This window comes from Arvicanthis niloticus, chromosome 12 (assembly GCF_011762505.2).
Source record: "Arvicanthis niloticus isolate mArvNil1 chromosome 12, mArvNil1.pat.X, whole genome shotgun sequence".
Classification (NCBI taxonomy): domain Eukaryota; kingdom Metazoa; phylum Chordata; class Mammalia; order Rodentia; family Muridae; genus Arvicanthis; species Arvicanthis niloticus.
In genome coordinates, this window is record NC_047669.1 from 71,742,939 (window position 1) to 71,765,011 (window position 22,073).

A 22,073-nucleotide genomic window follows, 5' to 3' on the forward strand; every position below is an offset into this window, starting at 1 on the left:
GCGTCTTCGCGGCCGCGCGGGGTCCCCCTGTCTGGCGCTCAGGTGGCTTCGCCGCCCACTCCGCCGCTCCCTTCCCCTCCCCTCTCCCAGCGAGGGTCGAGTTGGGCTGTTGCGCGCGGGGAAGGAAGGAGGGGCTACGAGGGATTTGAAAGTGCTCAGGCTGCGGAGTGGAGCTCGCTTCTGTCCCCGCCGCCCGCGAGCGGATTAAATTTCTGCAAATTCAAACTGAATGGGGCTTTCTTCTGCTGCCTTCCAGAGGGCGCCTGCAGCCTGCCGCGCGCTCCTCTCCGGCGGGAGCGGCCCCGGGGAGCACCGCTGACGACCCGGCGGGCCAGAGGGCGGCGGCGCCCGGGCTTGGGGGACTCCGCCACCGGACCGTGCCCCTCTCGGACCAGCAGCCGCTCCCTCTCACACCCGATCGGGGCACCAGACGGGACCGCGGGCGCGATCTGGGCGATCGATCCTCCGAGGAGGAACTTCTCGGGGGCGGGTCCCCGCTCGCCCCGTCGCCAGCTATTGTCTGCGCGCGGCGCTAGCACCGAGGCGCGGGGGGCGTGAGCGCGGAGACCTGGGCCGGGCGGGGCCGGGTCCAGGGCGGCGGCAGGAGGAGCCGGGGCAGCCCGGGGAGCCGGAGGAGGAGCGGTGCGAGCGCGGGAGCCGAGCGAGCGCGATGCCGGCAGCGGCGGGGGACGGGCTCTTGGGCGAGCCTGCGGCTCCCGGGGGCGATGGAGGCGCGGAGGACACGGCCAGGCCGGCGGCGGCCTGCGAGGGAAGTTTCCTGCCCGCCTGGGTGAGCGGCGTGTCCCGCGAGCGGCTTCGGGACTTCCAGCACCACAAGCGCGTGGGCAACTACCTCATCGGCAGCAGGAAGCTGGGCGAGGGCTCCTTCGCTAAGGTGCGCGAGGGGCTGCACGTGCTGACCGGAGAGAAGGTGAGCTGGGGTGCGCCGGCCTGGCGGGAGGACCCGGGAGCACTGTCCCGCGCGCCAACACTCAGCCTGGCTTTCCAACCCAGTGGAGCTAGACGCACGCTCAGGCTCTCGCAGTGGGCCACTGGGCACCCACTGATGGGTGATGGTGGTGGTGGGGTCACGTTCGTGGGGTGGGGTACCCGGGCAGATAGATGTACCCGTGAAACTACCCCGCACTGTCTTTCTGTTTTGGTTTGGAAGGGTGCCGCCTGGCGGACGGCAGAGGAGGGAAGGGAGAGGTGGCGATGGAGGGTCCTGCGGTTGGGGCATGGATCAGTGCAGAGGCGGGAACTAGATCCAGGCTGGGGTTCAGCCTTGTTTACGGAATGTGCGGCGGGAGAGCAGGGCAGCCAGTCTGAGGTTGCTTAGAGTTTCATCCCTCCTAGGCTCAGGCGAGAACGTGGGGAAGAGTTGAGCCCCTGTAAGCTACCCTCTCCACCCGCGTGGGCTGGGGCAACAATTTGAGTTGGAGTACAGATCTTGCTTTTGGCAGGTGCAGAACTAGGCGGGCCCTGGACTCGAGAAGTTTGGAGACACCTTTTCGCTTTCTAGAAGACTGTAAAGGAAAGGGGCCCCTCCCCCACACCCGGAGGGACACCACTTCGACCTAATTAGAAGTTAGAGAGCGAACTCTTGCCAGGCCAGGTGCGGGCAGATCTCAGGTGTTAACTTAAGATTTGTGAGAAGAAACCCAAGAAGCTGACTTACTTTTGAGGCTGGGTGGCCTCAGACAGGGAATTGCTCAGGGCTGCCAAGCTGGTATCTTTGCAGGGACCCAATACTCTTAATCACCCAGGCTGGGTGCTGTCCATGCGGGTGGAGGAGGGGAACTCAGGAGGTCCTAGCAGCAAATAGCCCATGGGCCAAACCCTCGGGCCTGCTGCTCTAGGTTTCCTTGTCCAGCCTAGGAGTTTGTGACAGTGACGAATTGTGAGAAGTGCGGTGACAGCCCCGAGCTTCTGTGCTGGCCATTTTCCTACCCTCCTGATACCATTGATTTCCTCTTGGTTTCTGTTGTCCAGGAGACCCCTACATTTGAGCACTGGGTTCCATCACCCTTAGAATTTATCTTCTTTTTCTGTAGCCATTCCAAGTGGGGTGCCCCTTTATACTGGGTAAACAGGGTTAGACCGAGTCAATTTGAAAAGTGTCTCTTGCCCGAATTTCTAATCAAAAGGCCAGCATTCATTATGAACTCGCATTAGCTCTTCAAAGAACAGACTCTTTAGACCCATCCAGTTCTCACTGGAGTAAGGGAAAGTTTATTTACTCTTTGGTGTGCAGTGGGCTGACTGCCTGACACACCGACCTCCCTTCGGGGTGCTGTGATACAGCTTGATTTCAGTGAGCTCACTTCTGTTCCGGCAGGGAAAGGCGGAGGACTTTGCCCTCATAGTCTATAGAATTCAGTCTGGCTATGCACATGCTATCACCTCTCTAAAAAGATCAGACCTCAGCTCCTCACTGGGGCAGTTTCGCCCCGTGGGATAATACTTTTGTCCTTGGCTGCACTGCCTGGGGGTCTTCAGAGTTCAGCCCTGATTCAGTTCTGGACTCTTGTGTTAACTCCTGCTTAGCAGGAATAAATACGAGGAGTTTCTGCCCAACTGGGGTCTAGAAGACGGGACCCTTTTCCTCCTATCTTTATGATGGCTCAATTCATCTTTGCAATGAGAGGAGGCTTGTTGAATATAAAATTTCTTCCCTGGACCAATTGATCAGATCTAGTTAAAGACCCTAGTCCTAAATGCAGACGTAGAGGCTAGGGAAGGATACTTAGGTTGTAAACCTTGGTCTTTCCTGCTATGCTTTTCTGTAGCCAGGAGGAGCCCTGCTCTGGGGACAACAGAGTATCAGGGAGGGACCTGGATTTTAGCTCCTTCACTGGTGAGCTTTAAAGAAACAGTGGTGCTATTCATAGCTTTTATCTCCCTAACCCTACATCTTTAGTGCTTAACTAATAGACACGGGCTTTAGCCAGCTGATTGCAGATATGAGAAGGAGAGGGGGAGGGGAGAGGGCCACGGGAACGGAGAAGTTGGTGAGCTCTTGAGTCCCAGGCCCTCTTTTGTTTTGGGTTTTACTTTATTAAGCAAAACTAGAGGGAAAAGAGGAGGCTACCTCAAGTTATTTGCAAACTAAACTGCAGGCCAAGGGGCTTCACCACAGGAAAGACGGACTCTGTGGAAGCCTGCCTCCAGGCATGCCCCCATGACAACTTTTTTGGGGTACATAGGTTTAGTTGAAGCATGTCCTCCTTTCCTTTTTAGTGGGCACAGATTTTCTCTTTTAGGAGGAAGGGATGCAGCGTGTCCTCCCAGTGTCACGGGGGCAGAAGGACCCGGAGTAGCTCATCTTGAGGAATAGCGTTTGTGGTACAGAGGATGAAGGGAAGACGAGGGCACCATCTCAAATTCCGTCCATTCCAGAGCCACTCTTATCAGAGCATGCATTTTATTTTGGTTGACTTGTGGTTAAATCTAGACTCTTGCTCATTGAAGGCAGTGTGGGTGGTGGTGGTGGTGGTGGTGGTAGTGGTGTGTTTGGTAAGGTGCACATTTCCAGAATGCTTTGGGTAAAATCCTCTAGGGCTTGCTGGGAATTCCTGGCTGAGTCCAGAAGACAAACACGTTCCTTCTCCCCACTTTCATTTTGGAATCAGTCCTATCTCATCCAGAAGCTTCTACTGCCATCACTGCAGGGCAGGTCGGTGTTTTACCTCAGTGGCCTCTGAAGCTGTTTGCTTGGAAGCAATCCGAAACTACATGGCCCCTTTACTGCTGAGCACAAAGGATGGCTTAGGGCTGAGATCTAAGTTTTGCTTTCCTTTAGCTTTTAAGCAAAGACAATCTCTGCCCATCTGGCTTTGTAAAAATAAATATTCATTCAATCATAGGTCTTTCATTACAATGTTCTTGGTCATGGCTGAGGTGACATTTGGACCAGGAGACATCGTTTGTTAGATTTTGAAAATGTAATTCCCCGTGGCTGTACATAGGGAACAGAGTGGCTGGGGGGAGTATGGGCCAGTGACTTTCACAGACTGGGGGGCTGGGGAGGGGCTCTGCTGGTTGCCTCAAAGTGGTTCTCCATAGGGAAGAAGCACCATGAGAAGTTACTATCACATTTTAAAACTTGAATAAAATGTAACTGAAATTTCTTGGCGGTTAAAGGTGCGGCCAGCAAGCATGACGACCCAGGTTGCATCCCTGGCACTCTTAGAAGATAACCACCAACTCCCGCAAGTTCTCCTGTAATTCCCAGACTTCCACAAGTGCACTTCCGTGTGTACCCTCCATCAATAAGTGTAATAATATTAAAAATATCTGTGAACACGGCAAAAAGGCTCAGCAGGGAAAGTCTAAGGCCGTCTTGGGCTCAGCTGGCTTGGAAGGCCAACTCGAGTATTTGGCAGAGCCAACAGCAATGCACCGTCACCTGGTCACCTGTGATTAAGAGGCCAAGGAGGGCACACTAAACAGTCAGTGAAGGTACTCAAGGGACTCATTCTACCCTTTGACTTTTATTTAAAAAGCCCGTTTATACATTTCACTGGAGCTATTTCGGGGGCTGAAAACAAGGACTGCCTGCTTAGTAAGTTGCAAGTCATCACCCACAGAGTGCAGCGGCACCAGATACCTGGAGTGAAGAAGTTACTAAAATTACCCTTTACTACGCTTTTTTTTTTTTTTTTTTTTTTTTTTTGCAAAGCAGGAAATATGACTAATTTTAGAGGTGGCCTTTTGGCAAATCTGTTTTTAGCAAGTATTTCTGAAACAAACAGGTGCTAAATCCTGTATTTCTTTTTAAGAGAGAGAAATTTCAGGAGTGATGGTTCTGAGGTACAGGGCACACAAGGAGAACTGGAAATTCCTCTTAACCTTCAGCAGGGTCTCCTTGGGAGGAAGGAGGCCTTTTCAGAGGCACCTGCCCTGTGGTCCTGTGTGCAAGGCGGTGCTATAATTTCCTGGATTACAGGTGGTGGGGCTGTGGGTACACTCTTTTGAACTTCCTGTCTTGCCTCATCTTTTTGAAGTACTTGGGGGATGATGGAAATTGGCACGTAGGGCTTTTTCTCGGCGCTCATTGACACGGGGCCAGAGGACTTCAAAGGACGCAGTGAGTCAGCACCACCATGCAAAACGAGGCACCACCATGCCCACGAGGAGCACACCTTGCATTTTCTCTGCAGGTGTCCCGCTCCACTTACTAATCTGACTCAGGTCTGTGGGCCCATCCATGTCTTCGTGTTGCTGGCTATTCCGGGGATGTAGCAATCATCCAGAGTGGTGATTATCTTCCCAGAAGGGGTAGAGAGTGCCAATCACATCCATCTGACGAGATGGGCAGGTTGGGTTGACGGCGTGGGTATAAAGTAGCGTTTGCACTGAAGTTTGTCCCCCTTTCAACTATTCATGATAACTGAGAAACTTCCTGTCTTGCCTAATTGTGCCCAGTCAGTGAGCCTTATTTTATTGGTTTTGGTTTGTTGTATATCATTGAGAAAGTGACCTTGAGCTGCTTGCTTGGTCCTCCTGCCCCCAACCTCTAGAGTAGAGGATTATGGGTATCTGCCACCATGCCTGGTTTATCTAGTGATAGAGATTGTCTTAGTTATTGTTATAGTGTTGTGAAAGACACCATGACCAAGACAAAAGAAAGCATTTAGTTGAGGGTTTGTTTACAGTTTCAGAGGGTGAATTCATAACCATCATGGCTGAGAGCATGGAGTCAGGCAGGCATGCGTGGTGCTGGGGCAGTAGCTGAGAGCTTACATGTGATCCACAGTCAGGAGACAGAAAGGGAGACTGGGCTGGGCATGGGCTTTGGAGACCTCAAAAGCCTACCCCTAGTGACACACCTCTTAATCCTTCCCAAACAGTTCCACTAACTGGGAATCAAACATTCAAATACATGAGTCTATGAGGGCCATTCTCATTCAAATCACCACAGTGAGCAAACTCAGGCCTTCATGGGTAGTAGGCAAGCCCTCTACTGATTGAGCCACACCGGCCTCACACTTTGCTCTGCCCAGGCTCTGCCACGCCCAGATGCTGTCCTGCTCTGGATTCCCTGCTCTCTCATGGGAGTGTGGTTGGGTGATCACCAGCAGCAGATGGTTGCATCCTGAGGCTTGAACTGGATTCCTGATATTAGTGCAGAACAGAGTCTAAGGATAAGCAAGAAGCTGAGTTGAACCTTATTAGGAGATTTCAGGGCTGGAGCAGGCTTGGGGGTGGGTAAAGATGTTTGGTGCCTAGATTGGTGATCCGAGTCTAATCTCTAGGGTCCACAGATGGAAGAAAAGAACTGACTCCTGCAAGTTGTCCTTTGACCTCCATGGGTACCAGGACACATGCACCCCCAAACCCATACACACACACTGCAATAATTTGAAAGGTTGTAAAAAGAGATTTTTAGGGGCAGGGAGATAGCTCAGTGTGGAAAGTACTTGCTGTGCCAAAGTAAGTACAGAGTTGGGAACCTACAGAGCCCACCTAAAAGCCAGGTGGGCATGGCAGGTCATCAGTTATCCTAGCAAGGAGGAGGCAAAGACAGAACATCTGCAGAGCAAGCTGATTAGCCAGGCTAGTTGAAGAGATGAGCTAATTTGTAGCACCAATAAGTAAAGTGGAGAACGACTGAGAAGACGCTTGATATCAACCCAGGGCTTTTACGTGCCTTTCACAGGGGTTGTGTATCAGATATTTACGTTATGATTCGTAAGATAGCAAAATGATAGTTATGAAGTAAGCAGGAAAATAATTTTATGGTTGGGGGTCACTACAACAGCCGAACATAGGATTTTGGTGGCGTTCATGTTATGTCTGAAAAAGTTGTTGAGGAAACCCCCTTCTCCCCCCTTTTTTTCAAAAGATTGAAGTTATGATTTTAGGGTAGCCCTCTAGATGCCTTGGAAGGGATGGTAGTCTGGGAAAGCCATGCATCATGAGGGTTGCACAGGTCTTTCACTGTAGATGGGGTTTCTTTGTGAAATTTCTAGAACACGGCTGGCTTCCAGCTTGAAGTGGAGGGATATACAGGGAAGGGCCATTATGTGTTTAGGCCTTAAGCATGGTTTATTATTTATTTTATTTTTTAATGAATTATCTACTTTTATTTTACGCGCACTGGTGTTTTGCCTCCATGCATGTCTGTGTGAGGGTGTTGGATCCCCTGGAACTGGAGTTACTGACAGTTGTGAGCTGCCATGTGGTTGCTGGGAATTGAACCCAGGTCCTCTGGAAAGACAGTCAGTGTTCTTAATCACTGAGGCACCTCTCTAGCCCCTTCATGGTTCACTGTTATCTTAACATCCTGATATAAAGTATCTCTCTATAAGAGGGCCATTATCTCTAGGCAGACAGACTTCGAAGCAAATGTTAATTGTGCTGGCATCCTTGACTCTGAGTTCATGAGAGGTTTCAACCAGATTCCTGGGTGGGGCTTCTATTCTTCCCAAGTTCCTCCAGTCTCCCTGGTTGCTCTAGTCTACCTTAGAGAGCAAGCAGGAAAGTGTAGAAAATCAGAGCCTGGGTATCACACTTATCGGGTAATGCTGGAAAATCCCAGCATCCTTGTCTTCAGCACCAGCACTGTGGCTTACGGTTGCTGGGGGGTGGGGTCTTTTGTGCTTTTTCTCCTTAGACTCTGGCAGCAACTCTGCACAGGTGAGCGCCACCTTCTCCCCATCTTTAACTGCATCTTTAACTGCAGTGACTAAGCAAGGCATGCCTCAGGCAGCTTTTCTTTCTGGCTCTCTCTATTAGTTTGCTAGGGAGGCCGTGACAAGTTACCATAGATCAGGTGGCTTAAACAACAGATATTTTTTTTTGCCGGAGAGTAGAGTCCAGAATGAAGGAAGGCCTGGGAAGAGCCACGCACCCTTGGGAGGTTTTTTTTGCTTCTTTTGGTGCTTGGTGCTTATAGCATCCTCTGTAGCCCAGGCTTGTTAACATGGCCCACCAATCTCTGTCTCCCTTTTCCTGTGGTGTTTTTCCTCAGCACGTCTCCTGGCTGAGTTGCTTCCTTCCTCCATCATTGGGTTAGAATCCATTCTAATCTAGTTTTGTCTCCTTTTAACTTGATTACATTTACGAAGACTCTACTTACCATATTCACAGGCCCCCTAGAACTGTTTCTCAACCTTTGGGTCTGGACTCCTTTGTGGGAGGTGTCTAACCACCCTTTCACTGGGGTTGTTTATCAGATATTTACGTTATGATTCATAAGAATAGCAAAATGACAGTCGTGAAGTAACCAGGAAAATAATTTTATGGTTGGGGGTCACTGCATCATGAGGAACTGTATAAAGAATCACAACATCAGGAGGGTTGAGAGTCACTGGCCTAGAGGTCAGGACTTGAAGCTGTGGTTGGCATAGTTCAACCTGCTACACCTTAGGTCACTGAAGGTGTCCTGGATGATTTCCTGGCAAGCTGACTGACCCTTTGGAAGACAGGAATGTGTTCCCAGGGACTTGGAGAGAAAGAGAGTTCTGGAGATCAGGGTTGGTGAGGTTGGTTCCTTCTGAGATCTGTGGGTAAGAGTCTCTCTCAGACTTTGCCCCTTGGCTTGTAGACAACTGTCTTCCCTCTGTGTCTTTCTGAGTTTTATTCATTTGTGTCTCTGATCACCTTTTTCTTCTTGGGGTACTTGCTGTTTTGGAGGGTCACCCTGTAAGAAGACCCCAATCATGCTCCGTAAGGTACCCCAGGAAGGAAGAGGTCAGCTTTCCCTCTAATAACCCCACCCCAACTCCATTACATCTCTAAAGACCTTGTCTCTGAGAGGTGTGGCGAGCCTGGCCTCTCAGTTGTGAGCGGGAGGGGCACAGTAGGCTCTTATTGATGCATTCGCATTATCTATGGTCTGAACTCACCTCCTCACTAGACCATAATAAGCCCCATGAGGAGGAGACCCACTGCCCTGTTCCTGATGCCAAGAGTGACCTCAGGCACACACAAGGCATTCACTAGAGTTCATGATGGATGGAAGAATGCTGTGATCTTCTCGGGTGTTGTAGAGCACCCTTTCTTCTGGGTATAACACGATGCCATCTTGGACTTTGCCCGGTAGCCATAGCAACTAGAGCAGAACAAGACAGTGCAAGCCAGGCTCGAGATAATGGCAACAGAACCTTTAACAAACACTCACCAGCATACTATGTAGGAGAGGAGAGTCAGGAAGCTCCCTTGAGACTCCAGCCATTGTTCCCTGTCCTCTTCCAACAGCTTCAAATGATCCCAGGAGATTTGGGGTGCATAAAAAAGAAGGGGTTAATTAAAAATCAGGACTCCATGGTGTAGCTTAAGTGGGGTCACCTTCTGTGATGGAACAGGACTTTTCAGCGATGCTGCTGTTTTGGGGGTCACCCTGTAAGAAGCCCCCCACTCATAACTCCTTGATCTCACTAAACTGGGCTTTGGTGAAATTGCACTTTGGTCTATCACTGGTGTCCATCTAGGGTGAGTGAATGTTCACTCTGTCTCCTTAGGAAAAGTTACCTCAAACTAGGATGTGGGGAGGGCTTTCTGAGCTGTCAGGTTGTCAGCTGTCAGTCATGGTCTTCCCCCTGCCCCTCTCCATGCCGCTGGGGTTGGTTGGTTTGCTGGGCTGACACCCTGAAGAAAACCGTGGCCCAGCAAAACTGGGCTTTCTATAGAGACTCATTAAGACCATTAACTGGCTGTTAGAGTGACAGGATCAGACAGGACACACCCATTCTGCGATGTCTTAGACCCTCAGCGCTTCCCAGAGAATATGAACCAATGCTACAGCAGATGAAAGAGATTGTTATTTGCAAACATACATTTTTTTTTGGATGTCTCCCATGGAGATATACGTAGGCTTGGAGTCTGTCTCTTTGACTATAATTTTATCCATAAGTTTTATTAGTCTCCTAACCTAGATTCTTGCCAAAGCATTCTGTAATCCTGCAGGCTCTGCTTGCCCATTTTTGGAGCCATTTGATGAGATTTGGTCTCATTCGCTGTGCGACCTTTGTGGTTCCCATCTGTGGCTTGTCGTTCAGCCTGTCTTGTGGCTCTCTGTTGTCAGGGCACATTGCTGCAACGGTTTGAACACTAGTTGCTAATTAATGTGTTGTGTGTATGTGTGTATGTCTGTTTGCCTACATGAGTTTATGCATACCATGTGTGCAGGAAACTTTGGAAGCCAGAAGAGGTCATCAGATCAGTACTGGGATTGGAACACTGGGCCTCTGCAGGAGCAACAATGTTCTTTTAGTTGCTGAGCCATCTCTCAATGGCTCAGTCCCCTGTTTGAACTCTGTTTCTCTATGAGGCACCTCAGTGGGTCACCTGATCTTTGTTTCCAGAGTGGTCAGGAAGTACGAATGTCCACTGGGCACAAAGGGTCTTCAAGCCGTGATAGGACGGAGGCCAGAATCCTGTGGATCTCTGTCTATGTCATGCCGGGTTTCATGGCCCCTGGAGTTCCTGACTTGTTGGGGAAAAAAAAAATGAGTGGGAATCAGGATAAGATAAAAGGGTGAACACTATAGTTGACACCAGCTGCAGCCAGGTCCTTCATGTTGGACTGGATAAAGCATTTCTGCCACAGAGCATTTTGTGGTAGTTACTACTGTCTTCATTTCCTCCTGCGGTTTGACTAGCACCCTAGGGATCTATTGATCTTAGCACATAAAAACCCAAAGCTTGCAAAACCCATCAGAGAAAACAAAGCCGGATTGACCCAAGAAAACATTTCATTAGTGTTCTGTGTGTTAGCTGAAAGCTTCCAAAGGAAAGTGCTGGTCAGTAGGCTGCTCACCAGTTAGGGATCGCAAATAGCATCATTTAGGGATGAAACTTAGAGCCTCAGGCAGAGCTGGAGAACTGGTGGGTAGTAACCTTCATGTGTGGTCCTGGCGAGCAAGGGACCATTTCCCACATCTGTAATACCCAGCTGTTGTCCTTTACAGATTCACCATAAGATTGTGTGTGTGTACATATAAACATATATGAATATAATGTTAAATATAAATTATATGATACCACACTGGGTATAGACATAAACAAATATAACGTTTTGGCAGCAGAGTTTCTCAGGGAAGGAAGCAATGGAGGGGGTGAGGTGACAAGATGGCTAGCAACCTTTCTAAGAGACATCATGGCTCTCCCTTCTGTCATTATTCTGTTAAAAGAATAGACCCTAAGGGTTAAAGTCCCTCAGTAATCTGTGCCTCAGGAAGAGAAAGGTTGAAGCCCAGGTGCCAGCCAGAGGAGGAACTGTCTCTCAAAAAGAGATTTCACACAATTGTGATAGCCTGGAGCTGAGACAGTGATGGGTCACCCATGGGTGACAGGGACCACACCTGAACTAGGACTGCTTAATTACGCATGGCATGCCTCTTGCCCTCTGTTTAAATCCAAGCCTAGTAACAGTCCCCCAAGGATGGACTGGCATATGTGTTCCTTTTCCCAATGTGGATACTGGAAGTCTTGGATTTGAGGTCCAAGGGGTCCAAGAAGGAGGACTGTCTTTTTGGGTAAGAGACTTACAGGAAGAGTCGCTAATGCCATAGACAGCAGATGTCAGGGGGACAGAGGGGTTCAGGCCCACATGGCAGAGTGAGGGTCCCTCCTTATAGATTCAGAGGATGGTGGCTTCTTGCCCTGTGATTGATGAGTAGTCCATAGTTTAAGTTGGCTCTTATTTGGGGAGACATGGGAACCCCTGTATTTTGAGGAAGGAATGTATGGTTAGAAGTTTTGTAGAGAAGTGTGAAGGAGGGTCCCATTTACTTTATGTATGTCGATCTGAGTTGTATTTGTCTTGAAGTGTGGGCCCAAAACAAACAGGAGAGTGCCTGAAGTGTTTGGTCTTCAACTATTTCAGGGAATGGTTAGATTTCTATGGTTGTCATAGCCTCCTCTTAGAGCTGACATCATTAAGTTATTTTGATTTGGTAGCAAAAGTCATGTGATGATAACGGTAATAGATTGACTATTTTTTTGTTGTTTACTTTATTTTAAGGCTAAGGTAGCCCAAGGTATAACCCTTGGCTTCCGGCCTGTAATGTTCCCACTCCACACACTTGTGGAAGTGTGGCAGCCTCGAGGGAGCTTTTGGAAGGGCACAGACACTGGGTTAGCTTCTCCTGAGACGCTTCCCACTGGCCAAGCAAGACAGATCTGTCCCACCCATGTCCTGATGCAAGGAAGCTCATTCCTCAGATCTGATGAAGATGAAGCTGAGTTATCAGGACAGAGAGATGGCTACTAAACCCACTGAAAAAGGATTTCCTGGGTCATGTTACCCTGTTAGCCTTCATGATCCAGCCTGATTTTCTGTATTGTTAGTTTTATACCTAATACTAAAAAAGAATAAAAATAAAAAGCACAGAGCGTGTCAAAGGTCTAAAAACAGCCTCTAATTTACACTAGGAGAGATCATTTAAATCTCTTCACATCCCTAACTGTAGGAAAAGGTCTGGAACTGATTACTACTGTTCTTAATATGAAAAGGTTTTTTGGCTGTAAGAGTTTGGATATAAAATATAGGAACTGGGCTGGCAAAATGGTGGGTCAAAGCACTTGCTGCCAAGACTGACAACCTGAGTTTAATCTCCACGACCTGTATGAAGGTAAGAGAAGACTATCTCCCAAGTGGTCTTCTCTGACTTCCACATGCTGCCATGAAAACACACACACACACACACACACACACGCACGCACGCACACACACACACACACACACACACACACACAAAATACTTTTATATAAAATAAATATATTTGTATCCCAAAATGGAATTTCTTTTGGGATATTTAAAATAAGTTTTTATCTATTTCAAATGAGATTTTCTTGTATACAAATTATACTGTGTAATCATAAAATACTTTCACAAAGACAGTGACACATTCAAATGTTTTCAGACACCAGAGTGGGCTCTGGGTAAGCAGACAGCTATTTGAAAAGCAGGGTTGAAGGAAGGACACAAAGCTGTCCTTTTCTATGGTCTGCTCAGAATCGAGATTGGCATCATTTTACACTGAGGAACAACCGTGAAAACTTACCCATCCTTTAAGTGCAGCAGGACTGAAGACATGTTTGGATACGGTCCTTCTCTTCTAGGCTGGGGAAGTCCTCCAGCCAATGAACGCATCTGCTTGTCTCTTCTTGGAAGGAATCGTGATGAACTCATGATTCCTAATAGCAATCGCTTATTTAACTATCTGTCCAGAGGACTGAAGATTGGAGGCACAATGAGGATTTTGTCCTACCAGCCAAATGTAGAAATAGATTGAATTATTTGTCCTGCAGAATAAGTTTTATGATCACTCTAATTTAGCAGGAATGTCTCAAGTAGGCATAATTCTTTGAAACAGAATTTTTCCTACTGTTAGACAGTGTGTCTTTTCAACAAGAGACAGCTTTGCCCATTCACAGTACATACTAGCACGATTTGGAGAAATCTAATCTCAGGTTTTATGTGTCTCATTTAGTAAAAAGATCGAACACAATAATTATTTTTCTAAGCCCATTTTTATAAACATTCTTGAGAGCAGATCCAGACTTGAGAAAATTTTATTGTTGTAAACAGCATCAGACATCAATTTAATATCAGTATAATAGAATTTTGGCCATAGGAATTATAATTAATTTAGAACTAATATAATCATCTTTTTAGAATTTCCCACATAAATTTGTTGTATCCAAAGCCTTTCCTTTCTTTAACCTTCTTTACCGAAAACACACTTTACAATGCATGTATCTCTTAATAAACAAATGAGAACTTAGGAAATGATAGTGCATTGCAGAGATACATTGTAACATCATCAAAAAGGCCTGGATACTTAAAATGTATTGATATTATTGGTAAATTCCAAGATGTCCCTGTATGTCTTAAAACCAACAACAGCCCCTCTACTTTATACATACGTACCTGTTCATACATGTGCACACGTCTTAAAATCAGGTATATAGCACTCTATAACCCTGACGGTGGCCACAGGTCTTAGTTTTTCTGCTCTCTTTAGAACAATGTTCATGCTTGCAACATTTATAAACACATTTGCAAACAGCTGCAGCTGTTTTGCAGACAAAGTGACAGTACACAGAAACATCATGGTTTGGTCTAACCAGTGAGAGGAGCTAAGGAGAGAGTGGAGGTTTGTGTCTGGGCAGACAGTGGGCATTTGGGACCAGCCGGCCTCAGGAGGGAGGAGTGGCTAGGAGCCAGTTAGGGCGGTTTGAAACTTTTATTCTCATGGAAGCTTTTGCTACTTGGAGTTGAAAGCTGCAGGGCCCTGGAGGGGTGTGGGTGATTGGACATTTTTCTTTCAGGTGTGTAGCCCCAGACAGGGGGAGGGAAGAATCTGGTGCTGAAAAGATTTTGGAGCCTAAAGGAAAGCAGCTTGGTTAACCTGACTGAACCCAGAGTATCAGGTTACCTGGGAATGAGCAGAAAGGGGTCTTAATCCTCAAGATATTTTTGTTTGTCAAAGACCAAGGCCCCCAAACTTACTGGGTATTGGGGTAGCATGCTCGACTCAATCCAACAGATTTCTTAGTTGGTGAGGACTAAGTTTTTTCACCAACAAGACTCAAGACCCACAAGGAGCTTTGATTGCCAGGAACCAAGCTAACTAGCTTTCTTTCTCCCATTCCTTCCTTTCCCCCTTTCTCTCCCCTCCCTCCATCCCCACTTCCATTCCGCCCTCCCCACCTCTTTTGTAACTCAAGAGTATTTAGTGTGGGCTTCAAGGCACGAGGGACCCCTTTGTGGGTTCTTGTCTGACTTGTAATGAAATCTGGTTTTACTTTAGCGAGGAGTCAGTGGTGGTGGTGGTGGTGATGGTGGGGGAGAATCACTCACCATTTTGGAGGGACTGAACATTTGTAGCTGGAGGCCTGGGGAGTTTTCACTGGGAGAAACAGAGGCTGTTTCCCGTGGCATACTGCCCTGGAGATGGAGCCAGGCAGGGTGCCCATGCAGAGGGGAATAGCCAAGAGAAAAAAGTTACTGCTGGGGTAGGAGTGAGGGTGGGGGTGGGGCAGGAGTGGGAAGCAGAGAGAAATGGGAAGAGCCTTCGTGGGAAGGAGACTGGCTGCCATCCTTGTGTGGGAGACACCTAAGCAGGAGGGGGCCACCGCTGAGAAGCTGGGCCTCTCGTCATGTGATCAGAGGAGACCTGGCTAGGAAGGACAGTGGCAGGAGGCACAAGTCCTCTTACCGCCTGGGGAAAGTTGCTCTGGGCTGGACCAGCTGGAAGCTTTTTTGAGCCAGTTGATAGTAACTGGATTTAGAGAGCAGAGGGGAACTGGCTGACAGGAAGCTTTTTTTTTTTTTTTTTTTTTTTTTTTAAGACGTGAGAGTTCCCACGGGAAGTCTCTACCAAAATAGACTTGCCACTGAGCTCTGTAAAGTTACCTGGGTCTGTATGTGTATGAATCTGGGGATCACATTTTCCAGTTGTGAGGTCAGACAAGTTGAGAGGAACAACTTGAGAGGAGCAGGTGTCTTTATGCCTTTGATTTCCTCCTGCGTGTGAGCAGATGGCAGCCATTGTCATCCTGGTGGGCCTGGAACTCACAGAGATCCACCTTCCCGGCCTCCCCAGTGCTGGGGTCAAACCACACCTGGAGAAGTTTTCAAATCAAATCACAAAGCCCTGAGCTCATATTTTGAGTAGCCCAGAGAAAAGGTCCCTGGAAGTTTCTGGTCAGTACATCCTTTCTTGTTACACATGAGTATTTCGTCTGCTGGGCACCACCAGGATTTCCAAGTCCTGTGTCCTGAAACAAGACGTTGGAGAATAGTAGGAGCAGCAGAAAAAACAAACAAACAAACAAACAATTTACAGAGCACTTCTGAGGAAAGACGTGGGCAAGAGCAGAGAACAAACGTTAAGATATCTGTGGTGCTCCTTCCGGTGGTGTGGAATCTTCGTAGATCATTCAGAAAGCATGGGCCTTTTCTATATGTGTTCTGTGTCTCTTTGGTAAGGGGGCTTCCTGTCTGGTTTCTTTTATATGTACTTTCTTCTCCACGTTCTTGTTACACCCTTAGAATAGTGAATATTCTACCAGATCTGTCCTTTCCGCCGACGTGCTCATGTGGACTGTCTGGAGCCAGCACAGTTTGTGAGGGCCTTCCTTTGTTGAGAAGGGACTTCGAGACCCAAGGAATGAGGAAGTGTTCTGATAGGTGAAGGCTGGCTGCGGGTGTGTGTGTATGTGTGTATGTGTGTATGTGTGTATGTGTGAGTGGGGTGGGATCAGAGCCCCATGTCAGTGGAAGCAATGCTTCAAGATCTGTCATCTTCATATATGTAGTCTGTCCTCCAGCTGGGATCACCCCACTCCCACGCAGAAGTAGGGCTTCTAAGTGCATTCTTTATTCCAGGTTAAAATTTAATTACAGAAGCTTGTCTCTGAGTCGGTTCTCAGTTGAACATTTACATTTAATAATACTAATAAAGAAAGCTTGTTTTGAAAACACGGCTGCAGGTTTGTGAAGTGTTGTTCCCATAGGATGACATTTTATTCTATTAAAAGGGAACATTTGTGAGCAGTCGTCGCAATTTCAAGGCCAATTTGAACTCATAAAACTCAAATTTCCCTCTGGAGGGAAAGTGCTGTGGGTATTCCTCTCCCTCCTAATTCATTACTTTATTTCTCCTGCTCAGAAACAAGTTGTTGTCTTGTTCTTTCTCACTTCTCTTCCCTCCTCCCTCCCTTCTCTCCCTCTTCTTTTTCTCTTTCTGATAGAGAACCAGAGAGCATTTGAAATAATCCAGTCAACAGACACAGTGGCTTCCCACCTTTAAAGGGGTCATGACTGGACAACGTATTTATTTAAATTTGTGTCTGTGTGCATGTGTGTGTGGCATGTGAGAATGTGTGTGTGTGTGTAAATTGCCACATGTCAGCTCTCTTTTTCTTATGATCAACTATGTATGTGGGACTGAGAGTAGACCCTTGGGCTCCTACATGCTAAGTACACATGATACCACAGATTAGTGCCTCTCACCTAAGGGCTGTGAAAAGAATACTTGGAAACCATTCTTGACAAACCATTTCCTGCTTTAAACTTCAGTCCCAGGAGTGCTTTCTACCTTTTGAAGCTCTGAGCACATTCAGGTAGGTCTTGGGCTAATGGCTCCCTTTCTTTCCTAGCCGTGTGGCATGCTCTCGTCATCGTCAGCTCTTCCTCTTGTCGTGCACTTTAAACCTCATGATCCATTCTCCTCTTGTTTTAGACAGCATTAATGTTTTCCTCCTGTTTAATTAAATACACCTCCCTTTTCTTGTTGGAAATAAACACAAAATTAATTAAAAATAGCTTTGAGTCACACAGTTCCGAGAAAATCAGTGTGAACATTTAGTTCACATGTGCTGCATACACATAATAGTTATATGTAGTTACATGTACATGCATGTATTAGTTACATGTAGCTACATGTATATGCATGTGTTAGTTACATGTAGTTATGTGCACATGCATGTATTAGTTACATGTAGCTACATGTACATGCCTGTGTTAGTTGTATGTAGTTACACGCACATGCATGTGTTAGTTACATGTAGCTACATGTACATGCCTGTGTTAGTTGTATGTAGTTACATGCACATGCATGTGTTAGTTACATGTAGCTACATGTACATGCCTGTGTTAGTTGCATGTAGCTACATGTACATGCATGTATTATTAGTTACATGTAGCTACATGCACATGCATGTATTATTAGTTACATGTAGTTATGTGCACATGCATATATTATTAGTTACATGTAGTTACATGCACATGCATGTTTTCGTTACATGTGTAAGCATGTATCATTAGGTATATGTAGTTACATGTACACACATGTATTAGTTATGGATATTGCTGAACCTTCTTTTCCCCTTTGATTACAACATTGATATTGACTGTTCATATGTAAGTATCCCATATTTCACTGAAAATTTAGTGCTTTCCAACACTGTTAAATCTTCTTTTAAAGTGTGATATTTTGTGATATATTTAAATATTTGAAGTTACTGTAGTATTGAAAAGTTGGGATTGCTTCAAGATGTCCCCTGTATAAACAACACTGCTGTGTCTGTCCTTGCATCTGTCTCTCTGAGCCAGTCCTTAGGAACAATACTCTGAAGAGTTTTGACATATTATTAAATTGCAATTCAGAAGAATTCTGCTTCATGGCAACATTGTATGAAACTGACTTTTGGAATATGTGTCTTGGTATATTGCTAATGGTTTCCACCACGTTTCTCCCATATGGCGGTTACTGGCTCTTTCTGTATTAAGGATGTTAGCTTTATCTTTATTATATTGTAGATAATATTGTCTACTTAGTCACTTGCTTTCTTTCTGATTCATTTTATGACTTTTTGGCAAACGTACATTGAGGTTTTGCTTTGTTTTGTTTAGCCAACCAATTGATACTTTCCTTTAGTGTCCCCTTACTTCAGGCTTATACAGAGGGGAGGATTTATTGTTGGCTTTGCTTTATACATTGTCAGGGACTTGCCAGTTTTTTGTTTTATGAGGAAGCCCTTGTCCCGGGGTAGGGAAACACCTTTGACTATATTTTCTAACCTGTTGCATAGTAGCAGCCTGCAGGCTTTGGGGGTTCACAGCTTCTGCCTCCCAACTTTCTGCTTCTCAGTAATTGTGTGGTCTTGGGTGCGGTATCAAAGCTCTTTTAAACTTCCATCTCTCCATCTGTAGCATAGTGAAATGTATTTCATGAATATTCAGTGATAACCATGCACATATGTATATGTAAATGGTATGTGTGATGCTTAGCTTAAAGTGTGTGTGTGTGTGTGTGTGTGTGTGTGTGTGTGTGTGAATGTGTTGTGTGTGTGGGCACTTAATTAGCCTAAAGTGTATTCATCATTGTGTTGGAGAACACTTGACAGTCAGTTACGCTTTTTTTCATTTAGCTCCTCAGACCTGTTTTTAAACTTAAAGGTACATAGAGGTCAGATTCCTTGAGCTAGCAACACAGAGACCGCCCACTTGGTTTATCTGTATGATGGAGTTGACCTCTGAGGACAGAGGCGAAAGTGTGAAGAGGATCATGGGACACCTCTGCAGCAGTTACCTCCCCAGGGCAGGAATGCCTCTGGACGTGCAGGGACACACATGTCTGCATTCCTCAGCTTCCACACCCCTCGTATCTGCCTGTGCCACGAGCCTCCTTTCTCTGCCTGGGGAAGGGACTCCTCTGCCCCCTGGTTTTTACTTTCTGCTCTTTTTAGGCATCTGGGGTGTTGTGTGTGGGTAGGTGGTGTCCCTTACCTTTCTAGGATTCATGACACCATGCCAGGAATGATCACTGGACCTTACTGGCCTTACCTCCTAGTCACCTTTGTGGTCCCTTTAATGGTAGAGACTTTTTTCCAAAACAAAATTAAGAATGACACTTATAGACACTTCTCCACCAGTGACCAGACTGGTAGGGTTGGGGAAGCTTCATTGGATGTGATTTTGATTTGATAGCTTCCTCTTTCCTCGACAGGCAGCTGGATACTTCCAGTGTGTGTTGCCTTTAGCTGACGCTTGGTTAGAAGCCCCTGGAGCTTCTGAGACCTCCGTTGACAGCATGGTCCTGGATAGGAGACTGATCTTGTATTAGAGTTTCCTGGAGTTCTGTTTCCAATCCCGCAACACCCCCTCCTCCCCTCCCACAGGCCATTTTCCTCTTGTACCTCTCCGGCTGCATGTGGTTGCCAGTTGTCCCAGGATGGAGACGGGATATTGATTGTTTCCTGTTGCCCGTGGGACACGAACACTTCTTGAATTAAACCTAATTTTGGAGTTTGAAGTATTAAATGTCAAATTTGAAAGAGAACATGTCTAAGACTTCTTTGTTGTAGAATGGAAGGTCATCCAAGGCCTAGGGAAAGGGACGGGAAGAAAGAAATGGGAGAAAGAAGAGAACTGTACCCTTCTGATTAAGTCTGCTGTATTAATATTTCTCTATCAAAACAGTCATTTACGATAAGGTAGCCTGAACTCTTTCCCTTTTTTTTTTCTTATGTTCAAAGTGATATCAAATCATTTTGCTATAGTGTTATTTAATATATTGAATGTATCACTATGTATAAAATAAAATATGGTTAAACAATTTTTTTTTTAAAGTGAAAAGTCATTTGTTAGAGAGACTACAGAGTCAGAATGTTCAATGTTCAATGCCAGGAAACTGTCCTTGTTGTAATTAGCTGAAAACAAGACACACAATTATGGTGGTGAATCTCCTTTCTGCTTTTGTAGTTGTGAGCATGCATGTGTGTCTCTATGTGGATTTGTGCATGTGAGTGCCTGTGTCTGCAGAGGCCAGAAAGGAGCCTTCTTATCTATCCCCTGGGGTTGACATTACAGGTGGGTGTGAGCTTTCTAGTATGGGTGCTAAGAACGAAACTCAGGTCCTTCCTCTGTAAGAGCAGCCAGTGTTCCTATCTGCTGGGCCACCTCTGTAGCTCAGTCCTTCCTTCCTCCCTCCCTCCCTCCCTCCCTTCCTTCCTTCCTTCCTTCCTTCCTTCCTTCCTTCCTTCCTTCCTTCCTTCCAATTTAAACATCTGTAGGTTCTTTCTACATGTAGAGTTTGTGCTAATCACCTGTGTGGGCTTTTGTACAAATTAGAGACAGCTCAGCTGTGTTAGAAACACAGGTCTATCGAACTGTAAGTAAAAACCGGCCAACATCAGTGCTGGCCTCTCTCTGCTTTGACAAAGTCCGTTTTGTGGCTTCCTCTAGAATAGGCGACAAAGGAGGGGGAAGAAGACTCTGGAAGGGAACGATGTTCAGTGTGTGTTGCTCACTGCCCAGCAGACCCCATCTTCTGGAAGAAATAGAGTATGAAGGAAACTACCTTGGGCCTCATGACCTGCAGCCTTCTGTCTCTAGAGTCTTCACTCATCTGGATGCTGGAGGGACTCAGGGCTCAGATTTGTAGTGTGGCAGGAGCCCAAGACACTGCTCTAACAAGGTGCGAGAGATCTCAGTCTGTATATTTGATGCAGAAAAATCTCAAAGTGCTGGCTGCTCAGCCCCCCTCTCTCCTCGTGGTTCTGTCCATGGATGAGTGAACATCGTGACAGTTTAATCAGGGCTGTGATGGTGACATGCAAGGGGGGAGGATGGAAAGCCAGAGCCTCTGAATTGGGATTTTTTTTTTCCTTCTTTCTGGGAAAGGAATTTGGTGGTTTTGAGTTTCTTGGTGTGTAACCTGAGAGGCTCATCCATCTCTTTGTGACAGAGGAACATTTTGGTGTTGGGAGTGCAACTTCTGATTTATCACACACAGCTGGGTGGGCCGCATCTAGCTGGTGCCTTGTCGTGCCCAGTTGCTCAGCGAGGCTTTGCCTTCCAGAAAGGCTTGTGAGCTGGGGCTTTGTGTGTTTAAGTGGTTGCTGGGAGCTGTCACTCTGGGCATGTGTGTAGGGAAGCTCAAATGACGAAGTGGGTCACCTGGCCCCTTTCCAGTCTTTCTGGAGTCTCAGTCTTGTCAAGGCTGAGTTGGGCCCCCGCTAAAATTGCTTTATTAAAGTCTGAATTCTTAGTACCTCTGAATGTATCTCTGTTTGTCTTTAAGAAGGAAGGGAAACTGAAGTCATATGGATTGCCCTAATCTAATGCAACGTATTCTCTTCCAAAAGAGGAAACTTGGGTAGAGATGTGTGCACCCAGAGAAAAGACCAGAGGAAGAAGAGACATAGGACGGCCAGTCTATAGCTGAGGAGAGAGGCCTCAGCAGAAATCCACTCTGTCCGAATCATGGACTTCTGACCTTTATAACTGGGAGACAGTGCATTTCTGCATATAAGCTGCTCAGCCTGTGGGGTTTTGTGATAGCAGCAGACAAACACTGTGCTTACACGCTGTGAATGTCAGCAGTCGAGGTGGAAAACTTTGGCTGGTTATTTTAGAGGGTTTTTGAACTAGACCCTCCTGCCTCTTCTTTCTTCATGATGGAAGCTTCTGGAAGGAACCTTGGCTATTCTCCTCACAGCGTTTCCCTCACTTCACTCTGCTCTATAATAAACTCATCAGGCCCAAATACCACAGTGCCTGTTCCTAGACACAGGTTCCTCGTGGAGTAAGGAACGGAGCTTGCTCAGC

At 46.7% G+C, this 22,073-nt stretch overlaps 1 protein-coding gene across 1 annotated transcript in view; it reads left to right on the forward strand.

Annotated features, from left to right (window-relative positions):
* Positions 1-292: 292 nt before the first annotated feature.
* The window catches only part of Hunk (hormonally up-regulated Neu-associated kinase), a 109,361-nt gene continuing 87,580 nt past the window's right edge, over positions 293-22,073 (forward strand). The window contains exon 1 of the mRNA XM_034515774.2: positions 293-931. Coding sequence (XP_034371665.1) covers positions 671-931 — 261 coding nt within the window. The 5' untranslated portion in view covers positions 293-670. The remainder of the gene's footprint in view (positions 932-22,073) is intronic.